Source organism: Talpa europaea (assembly GCF_964194135.1).
Source record: "Talpa europaea genome assembly, chromosome: 2".
Taxonomy (NCBI): Eukaryota; Metazoa; Chordata; class Mammalia; order Eulipotyphla; family Talpidae; genus Talpa; species Talpa europaea.
The window spans coordinates 57,421,961-57,441,318 of NC_140068.1; the positions used below are offsets into that span (position 1 = coordinate 57,421,961).

The 19,358-nt window shown below is 42.2% G+C and overlaps 1 protein-coding gene across 3 annotated transcripts in view; it reads left to right on the forward strand.

Annotated features, from left to right (window-relative positions):
* Positions 1 to 228: 228 nt before the first annotated feature.
* The window catches only part of MDN1 (midasin AAA ATPase 1), a gene marked incomplete at both ends in the record, with an annotated part of 130,774 nt that continues 111,644 nt past the window's right edge, over positions 229 to 19,358 (forward strand). For all 3 annotated transcript variants that reach the window (XM_084227907.1, XM_084227908.1, XM_084227909.1), the window contains 9 exons: positions 229 to 330; positions 5,209 to 5,435; positions 10,028 to 10,252; positions 10,614 to 10,721; positions 10,801 to 10,993; positions 13,451 to 13,696; positions 14,256 to 14,387; positions 17,601 to 17,704; positions 19,171 to 19,285. In XM_084227907.1, the coding sequence (XP_084084033.1) occupies positions 229 to 330; positions 5,209 to 5,435; positions 10,028 to 10,252; positions 10,614 to 10,721; positions 10,801 to 10,993; positions 13,451 to 13,696; positions 14,256 to 14,387; positions 17,601 to 17,704; positions 19,171 to 19,285 (1,452 nt within the window). The remainder of the gene's footprint in view (positions 331 to 5,208; positions 5,436 to 10,027; positions 10,253 to 10,613; positions 10,722 to 10,800; positions 10,994 to 13,450; positions 13,697 to 14,255; positions 14,388 to 17,600; positions 17,705 to 19,170; positions 19,286 to 19,358) is intronic.

Genomic DNA, 19,358 nt, shown 5'->3' on the forward strand with positions numbered 1-19,358 from the left:
AGGAGGTGGGGCCGAGGCCGCCCCCGCGTCGCGGTCGCGAGCTGATGACGCAGAGCGCCGCGTGCTGCCCCACGTGTGGTGCTGGTCTCCCGTGCCCGCCGTGCGGCGTTTGCCGCTTTCCCTGGGGGCGTAGTTGTTGGCAGCTGCGGCGCGGGGACCTCAGCAGCTTAGGGGGGCTGAGCGTGAAGCGGGAACGCGGTGGCCGCTCGGGGCGGAGGGCCGCTGGTCATGGAGCATCTTTTGCTGGAGGTGGCGGCCGCGCCTCTGCGGTTAATCGCGGCCAAGAACGAGAAGAGCCGCGGCGAGTTAGGCAGGTTCTTGGCCAAGCAGGTAAGGGAATGAAGGGGGGGGAAGGCGCCAGGCCGACCCCGCCGACCCCCCTTCTCCTGTGCTGGGCGACCCTGCGCGCAGACGCGCTGCTTCAAGGGGAGAGAGAAGCTGCGTCTTGTTCCTCTGCCCCTCCACGGGCTGCTCAGTGGCTGAGGCATCCGCGCGTGTTGGAGGAAATTGGAAGCAAGCTTTTGTTTTCATCTAGGGGAGACTATCCTTTCCCTCTCCACCGACTTACCCCCATGCAGGCGTGGCCTTCCACTGGAAATGTGGTTTTCCTGTAATTGAGCTTGGTTATCTGCCGTTTTGACATGTTTATTACCTAAGAGTGCAGAACCCAGCCATCGGTTTAGCCTTTGGTGCGTGATCTTTCCTATCCCGTGTCTTTTCCTTCTGTTGACAAGTATTGATTGCATTCTTGCTGTCCGTTAGGCACAGTGTGGTACTGTTCAGAGACGGAAAGATAAATCCTTTATGGTCTTTTACCCCTGGAAATCTAGCATCCATTTCTGGAGTGAGTTTATATAAACACCGAAAACAATCGAAGGACAAAGCAAGACTATGAGTGCCAACTCTGATACTAACCATAGAACTATAAGGTGAATTAGAATTTTCTGGGACGTTGATGTTCAGACTTTTAAGAGCCTGCTCTTCCTGACTTCTCGCAGTTTGAGTTGAGGATCCTTATTGCCGCATCTTTTTCGGGTTTCATTTTAGTTTTTTATTTTCTGCTTCCCACTCATGCCCCGCCCCCCCATCCCACCCCATCTGAATTTCTTGAGAGTTAAAGCGTGTGGGATTTCTTGTTTGTTTTGGGTAACTCCAGTATTTAGAACTTAGTCACCTATACATTGCGCGCGCACGTGTGTGTGTGTGTGTGTGTGTGTGTGTGTGTGTTAGGGTAGCAAGCAAAGGCAGTGATTTAGGTCTGAAGTGGTAGGTGGGTAGGTTACTAGCACTAATGTGAATGTGAAACAACGGGGAAGCAACATTAACATTAACACATAATGTTAATGTGAAACAATGGGGAAGCAAGAGTCAAGGATACACTTAGAGTTTCATGAGCCTCCTCCAAAGGGAATCACTAATATAAATGGGAAAGTCTACAAAGAAACTGATTTTTAATAGGGGCAGATTAAATGTAAAATAAGTAGAAGAAAGATATTATAAAGAGTTGTAAGTGAATAAAATAGGATATGGACAGACAGTACACCAGTGAAATCAGAAGTTGATTTTTTGAAAAGGTTGATCAAGAAAAAAGGGGAAAATCCAAACTACTATGAATTAGAGGCCACTGTTGCAAATTTTGAAAACAGTGAAAAGTTGCTATTGTGAACAATTTTATACCAATGAATTAGACAATTAATTGACTATCAAAATCCACTCAGGGCCTCCCTGGTGGCCAAGGGGTTGAGTCTCAGTGCTATCACTGGTATGGCCTGAGTTCTATCCCATACCAGGGAGCTACCCCACATATGGCACAACAGACCTCTGTCTTGCTAGCCACTCCCCTTACATGCACTGGGTACAGTCAGAAGCGCGGGAGGATGAGAGAATTCACCAGAGCCAGAGCCGGGAGCAGAGCAGGCAGATCGACCAAAGTACACTGCTGAGGGGAGCAGCGGGCAGCAGGAGAGGTCTGCGCGCCATGTGGGACCCTCCTCCGGTGGCCGGGGAGCAGCTGGGGATCGAACCGGCGCCGCAGAGGCTGCGGGCAGCTTTGCAACCCAGCGCTCAACAGCTGCGCCACTGGGGAGGCCCCCAAAAACTAAATCTTTAATGACATGCAAATAAAAGCACTATGTATCATTGCACTCTCAAGTAGGATGGCAAAATAAGACTGATAATTCTATTTGTTGGTGCATAGTTGAAGCAGTTAGAGAGCTCAAACATTGCTGGTGGAGATATAAAATACTGCATTTTTTTTTAAAGGTTAAAAATCAAAACTTTTTAAAACAATTTGAAAAATTAAGCATACAGTCACCATGTGATCCAGCAATCTCATTTTCAGGTAATAAAAACATAAGCATAGTGAAAATATGTTCATAAATCTTTTTTACATGAATGTTATGGTAGCTTTGTTGATGATAACAGGAAATAGTAAATATCCATTAGTATGTGAATAAATAAAGAACTTATATATTGAAACAGTGAAAAGCTGGTCAATAATGAAAAGAAGTAAGTTATTGAAGCACATAGATTGTCTTTAGAGGGCTTGCTAATATCCTTGTCTCTGTTTTATGAAATTTGTCAGATGACCTATTGTAGGATAAATGAAATGATCAGGATTTTTTTATGCCACTAGCCTCTGTGGCTATCACCTGTGGCCTTGATGGTGTTAATGCAGGAATGTGCTTTGGAGGGAGAGCATGGTACCTGATTGTGGACACCTGGAGTATGGGTGCGCGCACATGCGCAAGTGTGCACACCTGAGCTTAGAGGCTGGGCTAAAAGCAGCAGCAGTGGCAACAGCAAGAGGAAGACATAATACTACGGAAGAGGTGAAACCACAAGACAGGGCCAGGGGAGGCGAATGGGACACTACAGAGAGCCCAGAGAAAGAGCATAAAGATTTGTGGGGGACTGGGAGGCTTGGTTGCCTGCCTGCCTGCCTCAGATCCCTTTACCCAGGCCTGCCTGCGGCCTGCTTGTTCATCACCTATGAACAATAGAGCTAATATTGATAGATAGTGCTTCAAGATAACATTTTTTGCAGTCAGTGCTTAGTTCAGAATTAAGTATTGTTATGAGAAAATGCCTTATAATTTGGGAGACTTTGTAAGAGCTTAAGTGTATGGTGACTTTATTTTCTAAATATTAACTTTGGAAAGAATTGTTTTATTTTTGCATATAATATTTAGGTTATCTTCAAACTGCCCTTCTATAGATAACATTTTAGTGTAGAATGTATTCTTAGGATACGTTCATAGTACTGGGTATACCCCTTTTGGTTTTTTGGTTGTTTTTTTTTTTTTTTGGCGGGATGTGGGTCATTAAGTGTGGGGTGGGAGGCTGGTGAGAGGATTCACCAGAGACAGAGTGAAGAGCAGAACAGGCGGATCTGTTGAAGTGCACTGCTGAGGGAAGCTACAGGCGAGACAGGAAAGGTCTGCTGCACCATGTGGGTCAGTCCCTAGCTGGGATTGAATTCGTGCTGCAGATACCTTCATAGTGCTGAGACTTAGCCCCTTGTGCCACCAGGGAGTCCCCACTTTTGTAATTTAAACCTGCATAATATTGCCAGGCACCCAGGGTTGTGCAGACCTGCAAACACACTACCAATATGAGACCTTTTACACATTTTTGTTTTCCCTTCTATGCTTATAAACTTTCTTAACTGAAGCACTAGAATTTTTGGTCTGTTTGATCTAGCATAACAAAGTGTGGCCAATGAGACTGTTTACTTTGATGTCTGTGTTGTTTATTTTTCAGAGGTTGAAGCCATTATAATTTATTCTTTTTTTTTTTTAAAGATTTATTTTTATATAAGAACCGGGGTACAGGCCAGATGCGAGGGAGGGTGAGAGGATTCACCAGAGACAGAGCCGGGAACACAACAGGCAGACTGAAGAAATACACTGCTGAGGGGAGCTGCGGGTGAGACAGGAGAGGTCTGCTGCGCCATGTGGGAGTCTCGTCGGCCAGCCGGGATTGAACCCGTGCTGCAGAGGCTGCAGACAGCTTCACAGTGCGGTGCTCAACCACCTGTGCCACCAGGGAGGCCCTATAATTTTATTCTTAATTCACTTCCAGAAATTGATTTCTTATCTTTTTCTCAGGAGAGTTGGTGGTTTGGCATACTAACTGCAGGTTTTTTTATTTTTTAATTTAATTTCTGTGATTTTCTTCAAGAGCAAAGGAACTGGGGAAAATATTTCATTCTTTGGTGTCTTAAGACCCTGAAACATTATTTTTCAAGAAAACTGTAGCATTTTACATGGAATCCAGGTATCAGTCCTTTTACCTCAAACTTCAGTGAACTGAAACTCATTTTCAGTATCCTTTACATTGAATTACTCTAATCCTCTCGCAAAAAAACTTCACTGTGGGGCCTCCCCTGGTGCAGCAGTTGAGCACTGGGCTGCGAAGCTGCTGGTTTGATCCCCGGCCGCCGGCGAGGGTCCCACGTGGCACACAAACCTCTCCTGCCATACCCGCTGCTCCCCTCAGCAGTGTGTTTCATCAGTCTGCCTGTTCTGTTCCTTGCTCTGGCTCTGGTGAATTCTCTCCCATGCTTCTGACTGTACCCCTGTTCTTGTATAAATTAAAAAAAAAAAAAAATCTTTAAAGAAAAAAAAAACTTCACTGTGTTTGTAGGGTAAGGTAAAAGTATCAGGCTTTTCTGCCTTCCCGCCATTAGAATAGATGACGGAACCGTCGGTCCTGAATACATGCCTCATGGCGGGCACCTAGAATAGGGTGTGGGCATATGTAGATGGGATTCACCTGTGCTAAGACTGGGCTTTTAAGGGCGGCGTCATGGGGACGCTGGCAGAGACAGAGAGCAGAACCACAAGAGCAGCAGAGACCACCAGAGAATGTTGGAGAGCCCTGACAGAGTGAAGACTTGCTGGGGGCTGGGAGACCCAACCCCTCCCAACCCCCCAGCACCCCTGCCTGCTGTGTGCCTGGTAAATCCCAACAAAAGCCTGCAAAAGCCACTGAGGGCTCCAGGACTCTCCCCTCATTTACCCCATCTGCATAGAATCATAGAAAACCTGCTCCGTGTCCCTGTCCTCCTGCCCCTTACAGTGTTTTATAAGGTAAATTCACATATGAAGTTTGGAATTTGGCTATTCTGGTTCTAAACTAGGGCTCTTTGATATTCTGCAGCAGTGCTGTTGTTTGCATAGACATTTTATTTTGTCTTTCTTTAAGGTGTGGACTCCTCAAGATCGCCAGTGTATCCTGAGTACTTTAGCACAGTTACTTCTGGATAAGGACTGTACTATACTGGTTGGTCGCCAGCTGCGCCCTATCCTTTTGGATTTGCTGGAAAGGAATGCTGAAGCCATTAAAGCTGGAGGCCAAGTCAACCATGATCTACATGAACGGCTTTGTGTGTCAATGAGCAAACTCATTGGTAACCATCCTGATGTCCTCCTGTAAGTAATAGTTTTATGCTTTGTGTTTCTCCTTGAAGTGGAAGTAAGGAGGAGTTGAGTTGAGAAAAAGGAAAGGGAAAATACACAAAGGAGAGAGATAAGTAGTTTGTAAAAATAAGGGAGGAAGGAGAAGCACAGCAGAATCCGTTTATCTCAGCTCAGTTCAGTGACAATTTACTAGGTGTCTTTTGAGTCTTCGCTATCAAAACAGGTCTGGAAAATTGCCAAGGTATTTTCCCTACCCTTGAGGATTCCCCTATCCTCATTTAATCGGACTTGCACGTAAGACAGGTTTAAATAGTTTTAGCTGAGGCTCTTATAGCATTAACTTCAGACAGATGAGATTTCTTGCTTGCTGGAACAGCTGAACAGGACAGGTTAGAAGAGTTTTAATGCCTTTTTAAACTTTGTATAAATCTTCTAAATCAATATGGTGTAAGTTTTGTTAGAACTGGATTCTAATGTATTTTTTTTTAATAAGAATTATTATTTTTGCATGGAAGAACTGGGGTGCAGGCCAAAAGTGCAGGGGTGGGGGTTAGAGGATTCACCAGCAACAGAGTAGGGAGCAGAACAGGCAGTTGACTGAAATACATTGCTGAAGGGAGCAGCAGACGAGACAGGAGAGATTTGCTGTGGGATCTGCCATTGGGTTAGCTCCCTGGCTAGGGATCAAACTCAGGCTGTCATAATGATATCACTGAGACTTAACCCCTAGGCCACAAGGGAGGCCCTTAATATATTTCTCTTTTGAGCTTTTCTGTTTCCAGCCCGAATCAGTTCACCCTGCTTAAGCAAACTGATGCTCCTCCACTCCTAGGATGTTAGTATCTTGATGCAGAACTTAGTGTAAACACCTGATCAGCTTTGCACACTATAACCCCAAATACCACAGTTCAAGTTACTCTTCCTGCCTCAGCCTGTCACTACTGTCCAGCTTCCTCTTTTTTTAATTTATTTGTTATTTATTTCCTTAGAGTCTCCTGCTTTTTTTTTTTTTTTTAACTTTCCCTCCAATGTATTTATTTTTATTGAAATAACTGGTTTACAACACTGTGTGTGATTTAGGGCAATAGATTGACACCTCCTCAGATGTATCTTACCACACCACACTCATCACATAAGCACCATAATCCTTTGGACCCCCTTCCTCCTTTGTTCTAACCTCCCCTCTAGGAACTTAAAGTCTGCATCAGGTTTCTAGGGTTTGTTTTGGTTTAATTTTGTCTATTTCTTTGTTTCTTTTCTTTATAGTCTACATTTATGCGAAATCATTTGATATTTGTCTTTCTCCCCCGACTTACTTTGTTTAGCATAATCCAATTAAGTTCTATCCATGTTGCAGATGGCAAGATTTCATCTTTTTTTTTTATAGCCATGTAATATTCCATTGTGCGTTTGTACCACGTCTTCTTTTTTTTTTTTTTTAATCTTTTTTTTTTTTTAATAGAGGCATGTTTATTTATTTGTTTGTTTGTTTGTTTTGTTTACACATGCACTGGGTACAGTCAGAAGCGCGGGAGGGTGAGAGAATTCACCAGAGCCAGAGCAGGGAGCAGAGCAGGCAGAAGGACCGAAGTACACTGCTGAGGGGAGCAGCGGGCGGCAGGAGAGGTCTACGCGCCATGTGGGATCCTCCTCTGGTGGCCGGGGAGCAGCCGGGGATTGAACCGGCGCCTCAGAGGCCGCGGGCAGCTTCGCAACCCAGCGCTCAACCACTGCGCCACCAGGGAGGCCCTGTACCACGTCTTCTTAATTCACTCACCTACCACTGGGCACTTAGGTTGTTTCCATAACTTGGCTATTGTGAATAGTGCTACAGTGAACATAGGAGTGCTATATATCTCTCTGAAGTAGTGTTTTTGTCTACTTTAGACAGATATGTAGGAGTGGAATTGCTGGATCATGTAATAGATCTATTTTTAATATTTTGAGAACCCTCCATATTGTTTTCCAGAGGGGATAGGGCAGTCTACATTCTCACCAACAGTTTGTTGGTGTTTCTTTTTTGGAAACCCATAATCTCTAGCCCTCTTTTAGCGTCTGCCTATGGAAAGGCAGCTTAAATGTGCAGGTGAGGACCTCCCCGGTGGCGCAGCTGTTGAGCGCTAGGTTGCGAAGCTGCCCGCAGTCTCTGCGGCGCCGGTTCGATCCCTGGCAGTCCCACATGGTGCGCAGACCTCTCCTGCCGCCCGCTGCTCCCCTCAGCAGTGTACTTCGGTCCTTCTGCCTGCTCTGCTCCCCGCTCTGGCTCTGGTGAATTCTCTCACCCTCCTGCGCTTCTGACTGTACCCAGTGCTTGTATAAATAAATAAATTAATTAATTAAAAAAAAAAAGTGAACTTAAAAAAAAATTTTGCACGTGATCATGTCTGTTTTTAGTGACTTTCAAAACAAGACTGCCAGTACCATTAGTGCCGTGAGTCAGCGAAGTTGGATGTCAGTCTCTCAAGTGGCCCCTAGACTAGTCAGAATATTGGATGTCTGTTTCCCCCTTTTGTTTCTTTCCTAAGGGAGAGTCCCTGGTGTGGGAGTTTTCCTTTTGGTTTGCATCATGCCAGGATGGATAGGTGAGGCACATATGGGTAAGCAAAACATTGGGAACTTTCTAACTACTTTTTCTGGAACATCTTGATTTTATGTTGGTTTGGGTATTATAACTTCTCAGTTGATGTTCAGAGTTCTCTCAAAGGTATTCTGGTGTGTATGTTATTGTTCAGTTGGTATCTTTGTGTGAGGCTGGAAGCTTTCTAGTCTGCTATCTTCTGATGACACCCCTTGGACTCAAGGTTTTCAATACTCATTTGTACGCTCTGTTCATCTGGTGCTTTACTTTTTTCTACTGTAAAACTTTCCAGTGTGGAACTAAACCAGATTGTCTGTGGCTCTATTATTTTACTTTTAACTTCATGATTTTTGTCTTTATGAGATGAGATCTGTACCTAGAAAGACTGAGTAGGTGAGGGGTAATTTGCTTCAGTCAAGTACCTTGCTAAGTTTTTTCTTACTCAAATGGGTCTTAATTTTATACTACTAAAACTGAAATTTTGTAGTTTCCTTTTCCTTATTTTTATACTTTTCCCACAAGGTCGTAGTGTCCTGCGTGGACTTCCCTTTGCCACGGTTATTACTTTTTTTCTTGTTTCTTTTCTGTTCCTTAGTACAATGGATTTTGTCCTTAGAATTATTTTGCAATTGATACTTTCTCACAACACCTCCATTATAGCCTTAAGAGGGTTAAATGAAGCAACTCTTTAACAACTGTCTATTGACAGCCCATTATGTGTCAGGTACTGTGCTAGGTGATGGGTATGCAGCATTGAACAAAGGAGACCAGAACCCTGCCTTCTTGGAGCTGACATTCTAGTGAAAATGTATGTATGTGGGGCCTCCCCTGGTGGCGCATCGGTTGAGTGCTGGGCTGTGAGGCTGCCTGCAACCTCTGCAGCGCCGGTTCGTTCCCCGGCTGCCAGCGAGGGGCCTACAAAAAAAAAGAGAAAAGAAAAAAAAAAAAGAAAATGTATGTATGTGGAAGTGAGACTAGCTGCTTTCCACCTAGCCAACTGCCTTCTCTTACTTGTTTAACCTAGTGCCTGGCCCATGGCAAACCATAAATCGTTGTTAGGGATCACTGTCATCAGGGCCTCCCCCTTCCTCTGAAGTTTTCTGAGGCCCTGCCTGCTTTCCCATGCTTTTGGTTTATTGACAAATTTCTAGTATCAGGACAGTGCTTGCCACATAGCACATGCTCAGTATATATTTGTTTAATGAATAAATGAATAAGGATGTCTTTATAATTCAATTGTGTTAGTGTTTCTCGTGGAGTCTCTTGGAGCATCTCAGAGAAGAATACTCTGTGTGGGAAGCAGACACAGTACAGCATCTTACGTCATGGCCACCTCAGCTTTGTATAATCTGGCCTCTCCCTCTTTCTTTACTTCTTCTTTTGTCATTTGACATCTTCCTGTTCACCAGCTGTCACATGCTGCTTTTGGTTACTTCAGAACACCAGACTATATCTTGATGCTATCTCATTGAACTGCCTATTTTATCTGTGTTGAATGTCCTCTTTGTGCTTTCATGAGAATCTCCTTTTAAGGTGCAACCAAAGTGATACTTCTCGACTCCCTCAGGTTCATTTGAACTTTTTTTTTTTTTTGGTGGGGAGGGCGTGCGGAGTAACCTCTTTTATCTGCAAGTGACTGTTTTCCTTACTAGATAGCAAGCTCCTCAAAATAAGCATCTATTTGGTTTTGAATCCCCAGGACTTAAATATAATATTTGGTTCATAGAATTTAATAATTTTTTGTCCTTCTAGTCAGATAACTCATGCCATGTTCCTGATTCTTGGGACTTGAACAGGAGACAGTCTTAGCATTAGCCACCTCTAACATCTGTCTCTCTTTGTTAAAAATGAGTGGGTTTTGTTTGTTTAATAGCAGTTTGCAATATGTATTTGTAGGTGATTTTAGCATTTATTTCTCAGTCTCAGACCCTTGTAAGTGCCTGTTATGCTCTGCTGACGTGTCTCAAAGTAGAGATGTATTCTTTGATATTTTCACCAACCAATGAAATACCTTTTCTTTCTGAAGGTTTGCCCTGAGGTATTTCAAAGACACTTTCCCAGTCTTTCAAAGACTCTTCCTTGAGAGTTCAGATGCTAATCCAGTCCGATATGGGCGCAGGCGAATGAAGCTCCGGGACCTAATGGAAGCAGCCTACAAGTTTCTGCAGCAAGAGCAGTCTGTATTCCGGGAGCTCTGGGACTGGAGTGTGTGTGTCCCTCTTCTCAGAAGCCATGATACCTTGGTCCGTTGGTGCGTAGCTGTTGGACTTTTCCTTTGCTTCCAGGGGGGAATGGTAGAGGGGTGTGGAGTTGTATGCACAAAGAGAAAAGGGGAGCCATTTAAAATTTGTTGTTTTTTTTTTTTTTTTGTTCTAGTGCCTTTGATTCCTTATTTTTTACCTTAATCATGTTTTACTTCTTAGCAATGTGAGATGGTGTGAGGAGTTTCACCTTTTTCTTTACTCTGTCAAGTGACTTTTTCATGCCTGATTTGTATTTTGTAGTCTTAAGTGTGTTATAATCTGTAAGATTTCCTTTTCTAGTGTTCAGTTGGCTAGCAAATTTTCTAGAATCAACTACAAGTTGACTAAATTTATGCACTTTTTCTCCAGGTACACAGCCAATTGTCTTGCTTTGGTCACTTGTATGAATGAAGAACACAAGTTATCATTCCTTAAGAAGCGTTTTAGTAATGAGGAGCTGATCCATTTCAGGTTGAGGTAAGCAAGGAACATTCCTGGCCATCTTGATGTACCTTTACTGTGCATTAAAGTACTTGATTAGATCCTTTTACCTCAGGTTATTAGAAGAGGCCCAGCTACAAGACTTGGAGAAAGCCTTGGTTTTGGCCAATCCAGAAGCTTCCCTTTGGCGTAAGGAGAAGGAGCTGCATTACTTACAGGGACACCTTGTTTCAGCTGACCTCTCCTCCAGGGTGACTGCTGTCTGTGGTGTGTTGCTACCTGAGCAGCCACCAGCCTCTGGAGAGCAGGTATGTTGTCATCAGTAGGGACTGTGCCCCTTCCTCCTCCTTAACACTGAGTGTGCTTTTTCTCTTGGCTGGGCTCTCTGTTATAGGTATCAGCCAAATCAATTTTGCCAAATAGATAATCTGTTTTCAGAAGTGCTCAAGGAGAGATTAAGAGAAATTTACTGTAGGCCCACCTCTCTAATATTTCCTTTGTGGTCTTATTTAATATTCAATTAGAAACTAATGATGTCTCTGTGATACTTTCATCAAAGCTTTTCCATATATCCTCTCATTTACTACTGTATAAATTTGGAAGGCACATGGTGTGACACCCTACTTTTATATGGTATAAATGAGAGTGACTTGCTTAGAGACCCTCCAGTTGGCCTTTGGCAGAGACAGGGGTAGGCCCAGATATAGCTCCCAGCAGCATCTTTCTGTCAGAATATTCTTTTTGTCTAATGTGTGGGAGGATACTATCTGTAATGAATTCCAAACCCATCCCACCCCTACCAGCATATGAATAACCTTTCTAAGAATGTGCCTCCAGACAACACTTTGGAAAGACTTATATATCAAAATCTGAGCCATTGGGAACCAATTTTCCATCAGTCTGTAGTCAGTTGTCATTTCAATGCCCAGGTCTACTCAGTGATCTTGGAATAAGTCCTCAGTCATTCTTTGAGCCATCATTTTGTTTACTAGGCAATACAATTAAAAAAGAATTAAAGTATATTAAATATGTAAGAGCGTACATGTGTTAACTGTACCATTCAATTATTATTCATAGATGTGTTACCAGCTCTAAGAAACCACCCCTTCCAAAGCCTCTTGTGCTTCCCTGTAGTCACTAAGATGACTTCTACACCCCCAGTATACTTTTTTTTTTTTAACCATTTTCCTTACACAGATTAGGTTTGGGACATTAGACTTTTAACATAGAGTGGGTTCTGGTTGGAGCACATATTCTTAACCTATTCTTTTTTTTAAGATTTCTTTACCTATTCTTTTTTTTAAGATTTATTTATGTATACAAGAGATAGGGTGTAGGCCAGAGATGCAGGGGGCAGGGGGAGGAGAGAGGATTCACTAGAGACAGAGTGGGGAGCAAAAAGGTGAATCAACTGAAATACACTGCCAAGGGGGGGCAGCAGGCGAGACAGGAGAGGTCTGCTACACCATGTGGGTTAGCTCCCTGGCTGGGGATTAAACTTGTTCTGCAGTGGCTGTGGATAGCTTCATAGTGCTGAGACTTAACCCATTGTGCCACTGGGGAGACCCAGAGCACATATTCTTGATGTTGTGGAGTGGAGGGGCAGAATGTCAGGCTATGGCCTAGACTGCCCGCTAAAGTGCTAAGAGTAATAGCCCTGCAGACAGTTCAAGAACTTCCAGCTTTTTTAAAAAATTGTTTATTGAGGTAATGTTGATTTATAACACTGTATGTGTTCTAGTGGTATAAGTTCACACCTACAAAATATCTTATATGACATCCACCACCAAAGCAGCAATAATCTTCCACCATAGTCCCTCTCTCCTTTACCCACTACCCCTGGTCACCCTCCTCTTGTAGCTTCTGTCTTTACATATCAGTCATGTTTCAGAAGTTACTATTCCTTGAAAGTTAAATAATCATGCCACTTTCCCAGTAAACCTTTTCCCCTATGTTATAGTTGGTACATTATCCCCCAGCATGGGTATTGAAAAACAACAATAAAAGAAAGGCAAAAAGAAAGCTTTACTTTGGACAAGATACCTATGGTTATTAGGTTATTATAGCCTTGGCACTATTTTATTGGCAGAGGTTTATGTAATGGTCAATGGAAGCATTGTTATAGAGGTAAACTTAAATCCTTTGGTGGAAAGGCTCTTCTTTTTTTTTTTTTTTTAAATAATAAATTTTATTTTTATATTCCCCATACAATTGCAACCCCCCCATTTTGACCCCAATCCCTCCCCCCCCACCCCCCACCCCCCAAAAAGTGTCTCTGGTTCATTGTTTTTTGTTGATTTTGATTTTCACTTTCTTATAGTTATTCATTTTCCTGGTCCCTTATTTAAGTTTTCTAGATTCCTGCTATGAGTGAGACCATCTGGTATTTTTCTTTTTCTTTCTGGCTTATTTCGCTGAGCATGATCCCTTCCAGCTTTTTTTTTTTTTTTTTTAAGATTTTTATTTATGCATACAAGAATTGGGGTATAGGCCACAGATGCGGGGGTGGAGGGTGAGAGGATTCACCAGAAACAGAATGGGGGGCAGAACAGGCAGATTGACCAAAGCACATTGCTGAGGGGAGCAGCGGGTGAGTCAGGAGAGGTCTGTTGCGCCGTGTGGGTTGCTCCCTGGCAGTTTGGGGGATTGAACTCATGCTGCAGAGGCTGCGGACTGCTTCATAGTGTGGTGCTTAATCCCTTGCGCCACCAGGGAGGCCCGAAAGACTCTTCTTGACATGTCTTATTTCTCCCTTGCGTCTTTAGGCTAGTAACAGGAGCGCCTCTCGTGAACAGGATCTGGCGGCCTTTCAGTCTTATGTGTTGGTTGAGTCAGTCTGCAAAAATCTTCAGACCTTGGCTATGGCAGTCGCTTCTCAGAATGCTGTGTTGTTGGAAGGACCAATAGGATGTGGCAAAACATCTTTAGTTGAACATTTAGCTGCAATGACAGGTAGAAGGAAGCCCTCTCAACTTTTTAAGGTCCAACTTGGAGATCAGACCGACAGTAAGGTAATTAAAGAAATGGTAAATTTTAGTGGGTTAGCATGCTTTATTATCTTCATAGTGTGGTGCTTAATCCCTTGCACCACCAGGGAGGCCCTATATTAAAATATTTTTTAAAAAAGATTTTATTTATTTTTGCATAGAATTGGGGTGTAGGCCAGGGGTCGAGGGTGATGATGAGAGGATTCACCAGAGACAGTGGGGAGAGGAACAGGCAGATCTACTGAAATACACTGCTAAGGTGGGCATCAGGTGAGACAGGAGAGGTCTGCTGCACCACCTGGGTTAATTCCCTGGTTGGGGATTGAACTCAGGCTGTAGGATTGGACTGTGGGCTGTCGCAGTGATAGTGCTGAGACCCCCCTAGGCCACTAGGGAGGCCCTAAAGTATTGTTTTTGCTAAGGAAATAAGAGACTAGTTACTGTCTTCCTAATAACTAATGGGGCTAAGCAGTGAAAACTTCAAGTGCTTGTTTATATCCCTATAGAAGTTTAATGGAATTAGTCAAAGGATGCAGCATTGGCACAGAGTATGTGGTTATCAGTAATTATCCTTTTTCTGCAGATGTTGTTGGGAATGTATCGCTGTACAGATGTCCCAGGAGAGTTTGTGTGGCAGCCTGGCACCTTGACCCAAGCTGCCACAAATGGCCACTGGATCCTTCTGGAAGATATTGATTATGCACCCTTAGATGTGGTATGTTATCTCATTAATCACTGCTTCCTAACATCTTTCCTATCTTTGAAGTGCATTTTGTTAATAATGATTCTAGGGGATAATTTAAGCAATACAGGTGTTTTGATTAGAGATTATATATAGCAGGAAGCTCATTTATGGTTCCCTACCTAATCTGATTTAGGGCCTTGAATTATTTGCCCAATCTTTTATTTGATTGAAAACAAAATCTAAAATTCCACTATTATTATTTCTAGTTCTAGTTGATTACATCACCAGTGTTTTGGGTAGAATGGCCATTTTAGCAATGATTACTGTTCTAGCTCATGAGTAGGGAATATCTTCCCATTTCCTGTGTCTTCTATTTCTTTTAACAGTGTTTTATACTTTTCATTATATAGTTCCTCATCTTCACTCCTAAACATTTAATTCTCTTTGTTGTTCTTGTGATGGGATTGTTTTCTTCATTTTTTTCTTTTAAGTAGTTTACATGCAGAAATGCAACTGATTTTTGTAAGTTGATTTTGTACCCTACCACTTTATTATATTGATTTATTCATTTAGTTTTTTAGTGGCATCTTTAGGGTTTTCTATGCATACTATCATGTTATCTCTAAGTAATGATAGTTTTATTTCTACTTTTCCATTTTGTGCTATTTTATATTTTTTCTTGCCTAATTGCTCTAGTTAGAACTTCCAATACTATGTTGAAAAGTAAGTGATGAAAGTGGGCATCCTTGTCTTGTACCAGTTATTAGAAGAAAGCTTTCAGTCTTTTGCCATTGAGTATGATGTTGGTTTTGTTGTATGTTGAGGTATGCGGTTTTCTTTTCTTTTTTCTTAAAGATTTATTTATTTATTTATACAAGAACCGGGGCACAGGCCAGATGCACGGGAGGGTGAGAGGATTCACCAGAGACAGAGCGGGGAGCAGAACAGGCAGACTGACGAAATACACTGCTGAGGGGAGCAGCAGGCGAGACAGGAGAGGTCTGCCACGCCATGTGGGACCCTCACCGGCCAGCTGGGGATCGAACCCGCACTGCAGAAGCTGCAGACAGCTTCACAGTGTGGCGCTCAACCGCCTGCACCACCAGGGAGGCCCAGTATGTGGTTTTCTTAACCAGCACTGACTTGTACCAGTGAAACTTAAAAATAAACCTGAGATGGAAATCACAAGGTTAATAAAAGTATTTGTTGAGTCTTTTCCCTTTCTAGTGCTTTCTTTCCTGGGCAGTTTTTTCAAGCATTAGGCACCTGAGAGGTCATTCAACTTCCGAATCATAGAATTAGAGCCAACGTGACAAAATGAGTATCAGAAATATTTCATCTAGGCCATGATGGAGGTCTGAGGGATATATCCTTGTCCCGTAGTTAAACATGTTTCTTTCATGACCCATACAGATAAAAGACCAAATGACAGTTTCTATGTTGGTCTCCCTTTGGCAGTGTCTGACAAGCATCAGAAAAATCCCTGTACCTTGAATTCCTTCTGTACATTCTGTTAATATATTGTTTCCAAAGGATATGTGATTCAGTTAGTTATTTAATATATTATTATGTTTTCAAAATTAACCAGCCAGTCGTTAACCCATTGTTATATTAAGGTGGTTTTTACAGATCTCTTTGAGGGTTATTTAATTTGAAGTTTTAGTGTTATCTTGGACCTGGACTATATTATTTGGGCTTTCTTTTCAGCTCCTTTCCATATATAAAATAATAATGCTGAACAAAAATATGTGATATTTTAGCACCTTCTTCTTGGCCCTTTGCTCTTTTTGTTTTTTCATTTCAAACTTATATAAAATCGGGCCTCCCCGGTGGCGCAGCGGTTGAGCGCTGGGTTGCGAACCTGCCCGCAGCCTCTGCGGCCTCGGCGCCGGTTCGATCCCCAGCTGCTCCCCGGCCACCGGAGGAGGGTCCCACATGGCGTGCAGACCTCTCCTGCGGCCCGCTGCTCCCCTCAGCAGTGTACTTCGGTCCTTCTGCCTGCTCTGCCCCCCGCTCTGGCTCTGGTGAATTCTCTCGCCCTCCCGCGCTTCTGACTGTGCCCAGTGCATGTGTGGACAGAACAAACAAACAAATAAATAAAATAAACATGCCTCTATAAAATTAAAAAAAAATAATAAAGTTTATAAAAAAAAAAAACAACAAACATATAAAATCATGTCAGGTAAATTCATGTGTCTAGTACACTTCTTGAAAAATCTCTACTTTGATGTACCATAGCCACTGCAAGTTCAAGATGTCCAAATTGGAACTTACCTGTTCTTTCTCAGAAAAGTCTTTTCTGCCACACAATTACCAAGCTAGAAATTCGATGTCTCCTTGTAGTCTCTTGTTCAGAGACTTATTCTTCATACTCCTTGATAATTTGTTCTTCCCCTTTTATTTTCTCCTATCCCACTGTCAGCACAGAGCTGCTTATTTGATCTCCCTCTCTGCCTACCCTCCTCCCTACCTATCTAGATATAAATTGACTTTGTTACCTAGTGTCTTTTTTCTCTTTTCCTCTAGTTTAGCTCCCTTTCAGCGTATTTTCTTACATTGTTGTACAGTAGGCTTTCTAAAATAAGTCTAATTTTTTTCCCCACCCTCCAATCCTCTCTCAATAACTTTCATGAAACAATTGAGATTCCTTAGCTCAGACCAGGCACTCTTCTGTTCCTCAGCTGCTTCATATGCTTTCTCCTGCTTCATCTGCATATTTTGCCCTAATCTTAACAGAATAATTGCATGCCATACTCTTTGGCATATATGTTTTTATCCATTTAAGTATTGTTGCCTAGTGTACATGCATCATTTCTCTCCCATTGTATCTGGCTAATTCCTGCTCATACTTTAAAACTCATTAAATACAAGTGTGACTTTACAGACTAGCATCTGACAGAATATAGTCATACAAATCACCATACAGCACAACCAGTCATTATCTAGACAGCTTCACTGCCCTACTCCTAAACCTCTCCATTCTGATTCACAAAAACTTTCTATATTCATATGTTGCGTTATACACCCTGGGGTCATACTGGTTGTGCTATGTGGTGGTTTGTATGACTATCTCCTGTCAGATGCTAGTCTGTAAAGTCTCAGTTATATTTATTTACATTCTTAGTGTCTTGTTTGGTGCTGCTCATAGTAGACTTGCAGTGAAAACTGGATGAATAAATTGTTTTGCTGGAGAATTTTTTAACTTGTGTCTTAATAGCTTTGCCTATGGGTTTTATGATTTAGGTTTCTGTGCTGATTCCTCTCTTGGAGAATGGTGAGCTTTTGATTCCTGGCAGAGGTGACTGTCTGAAAGTGGCTCCTGGATTTCAGTTCTTTGCAACCAGGAGGTATGTCCTATTCCTATAATGGAGCCATTTCTCCATAAGTCTGCACCCTTTTTGTGCCGTGTTCTAAAGTCCTGGAATAGAGCTCTCTGTTTCTTTTTTAAATAAGCTTGGAACTGATGCTAGATCCAATATTTTCATTCCCTTTTTGGTGTGGAACTAGGGTGTAGGCCAGAGGAGGAGCAGAGCATGCAGGTTTACTGAAATACACTGATAAGGAGAGCAGTGGGCGAGACAGAAGAGTTCTGCTGTGCCATCTGTGGGTTAGCTCCCTGAATGGGGATGAAACTCAGGCTGTAGCAGTGATAGCACTAAGATTTAACCTCTAGGCCACCAGGGAGGCCCTATTTATTGCATGTTAGAAGGACGGTTTATTAGGAAAAGAAAGGAACATAAAGAGGCACCTGCATAGACACAGATGGGCAAAAAGCTGCTGCTATGGCTGCTGCTGATTTTGAAAGGAAAAGGTTTGTTAACACAGATGCCTATACAAGACATTGGCAATTTTGGGACCAGAATTGTCCCAGTCTACATTTTATAATAACATGAAGGCAGTGGTTTATTTTCTACTGGTAGTCTATATCTGTATAGCTTATCCAGGGTCTTAGAGTGCCCAAGAGTGAAACTAATCTCACATTGTATTTAGTGATTATATTAGTGTTTACTATATCTCAGTGAACATTCACTCCCAGATGGAGGGTGGAGGTAACTTCAACAGTTATCAGGGCACATATTGCTAGGTCCTATTTCTTTTAATAGACCCTGATTTTATTCCTAGACATAGTGATTTTTTTCCTACTAGATACATTTCCAAGAAAGTCCTGGGACATTATAGGAAGATGTCAGCCAAACTTGACTTCAGTTCTTGGATCTGACATTTGTAGGGATATTACTTTCTTTGTCTTGACAAGTTAGAAGACAAGAATGATGGCATCCCCAGAGGACAGTTGTGTGAAGATTAAATTAAATGTCTTATGTGTAAGCATTTTACTTGTCCAGAGAGTGTGTTTGATGACTATTCCTTCTGTTCTGGAAATTTTTAATGATTTTATGGACTGTGACTTCTGGTAATATGCAATGAAATCATTATTAAAATTTTAAAAATTATTTTTGAAGTTTCAGGTGTACAGCTTTAAGCATGAACTTATTTTTAACTGTATTGGTGTTGGTTCTTCTTTTTTCTTTCCTAAGTTTTTGCCTTAAAGAATTGTTCAGATCAAAAGACCTAGTAGAATAACCTGCAATGATTTGAAAATAACTTTGTTAAAAGCTATTACTCCTTGGGAAAAGGGTCAAATTTCAGTCAGGTGTCAGCCTTTCATTTGCCTTGTAAGCCCAACAGTGGTCTCTGACACCAGCAGGGATTCTAAGTGTATTTATGTGTGAGATAATGCCTAGCAAGTGATATCAAGGGACATTATTCAATATTAAAATTGGGAATTTTGTGTGACTTTTATTTTGAAATATAGACTCTTAAGCTGTGGAGGAAATTGGTATCGACCACTAAATAGTCATGCTACTTTACTAGACAAATACTGGATCAAACTTCATCTGAATAACATGAATAAGTCAGAACTGAATGAGGTATGTGGTTACTAGAATGTAAGTATTGATGCTTTTACTTTTTATTTTATAAGTGCCAAACTTACATTAAAAA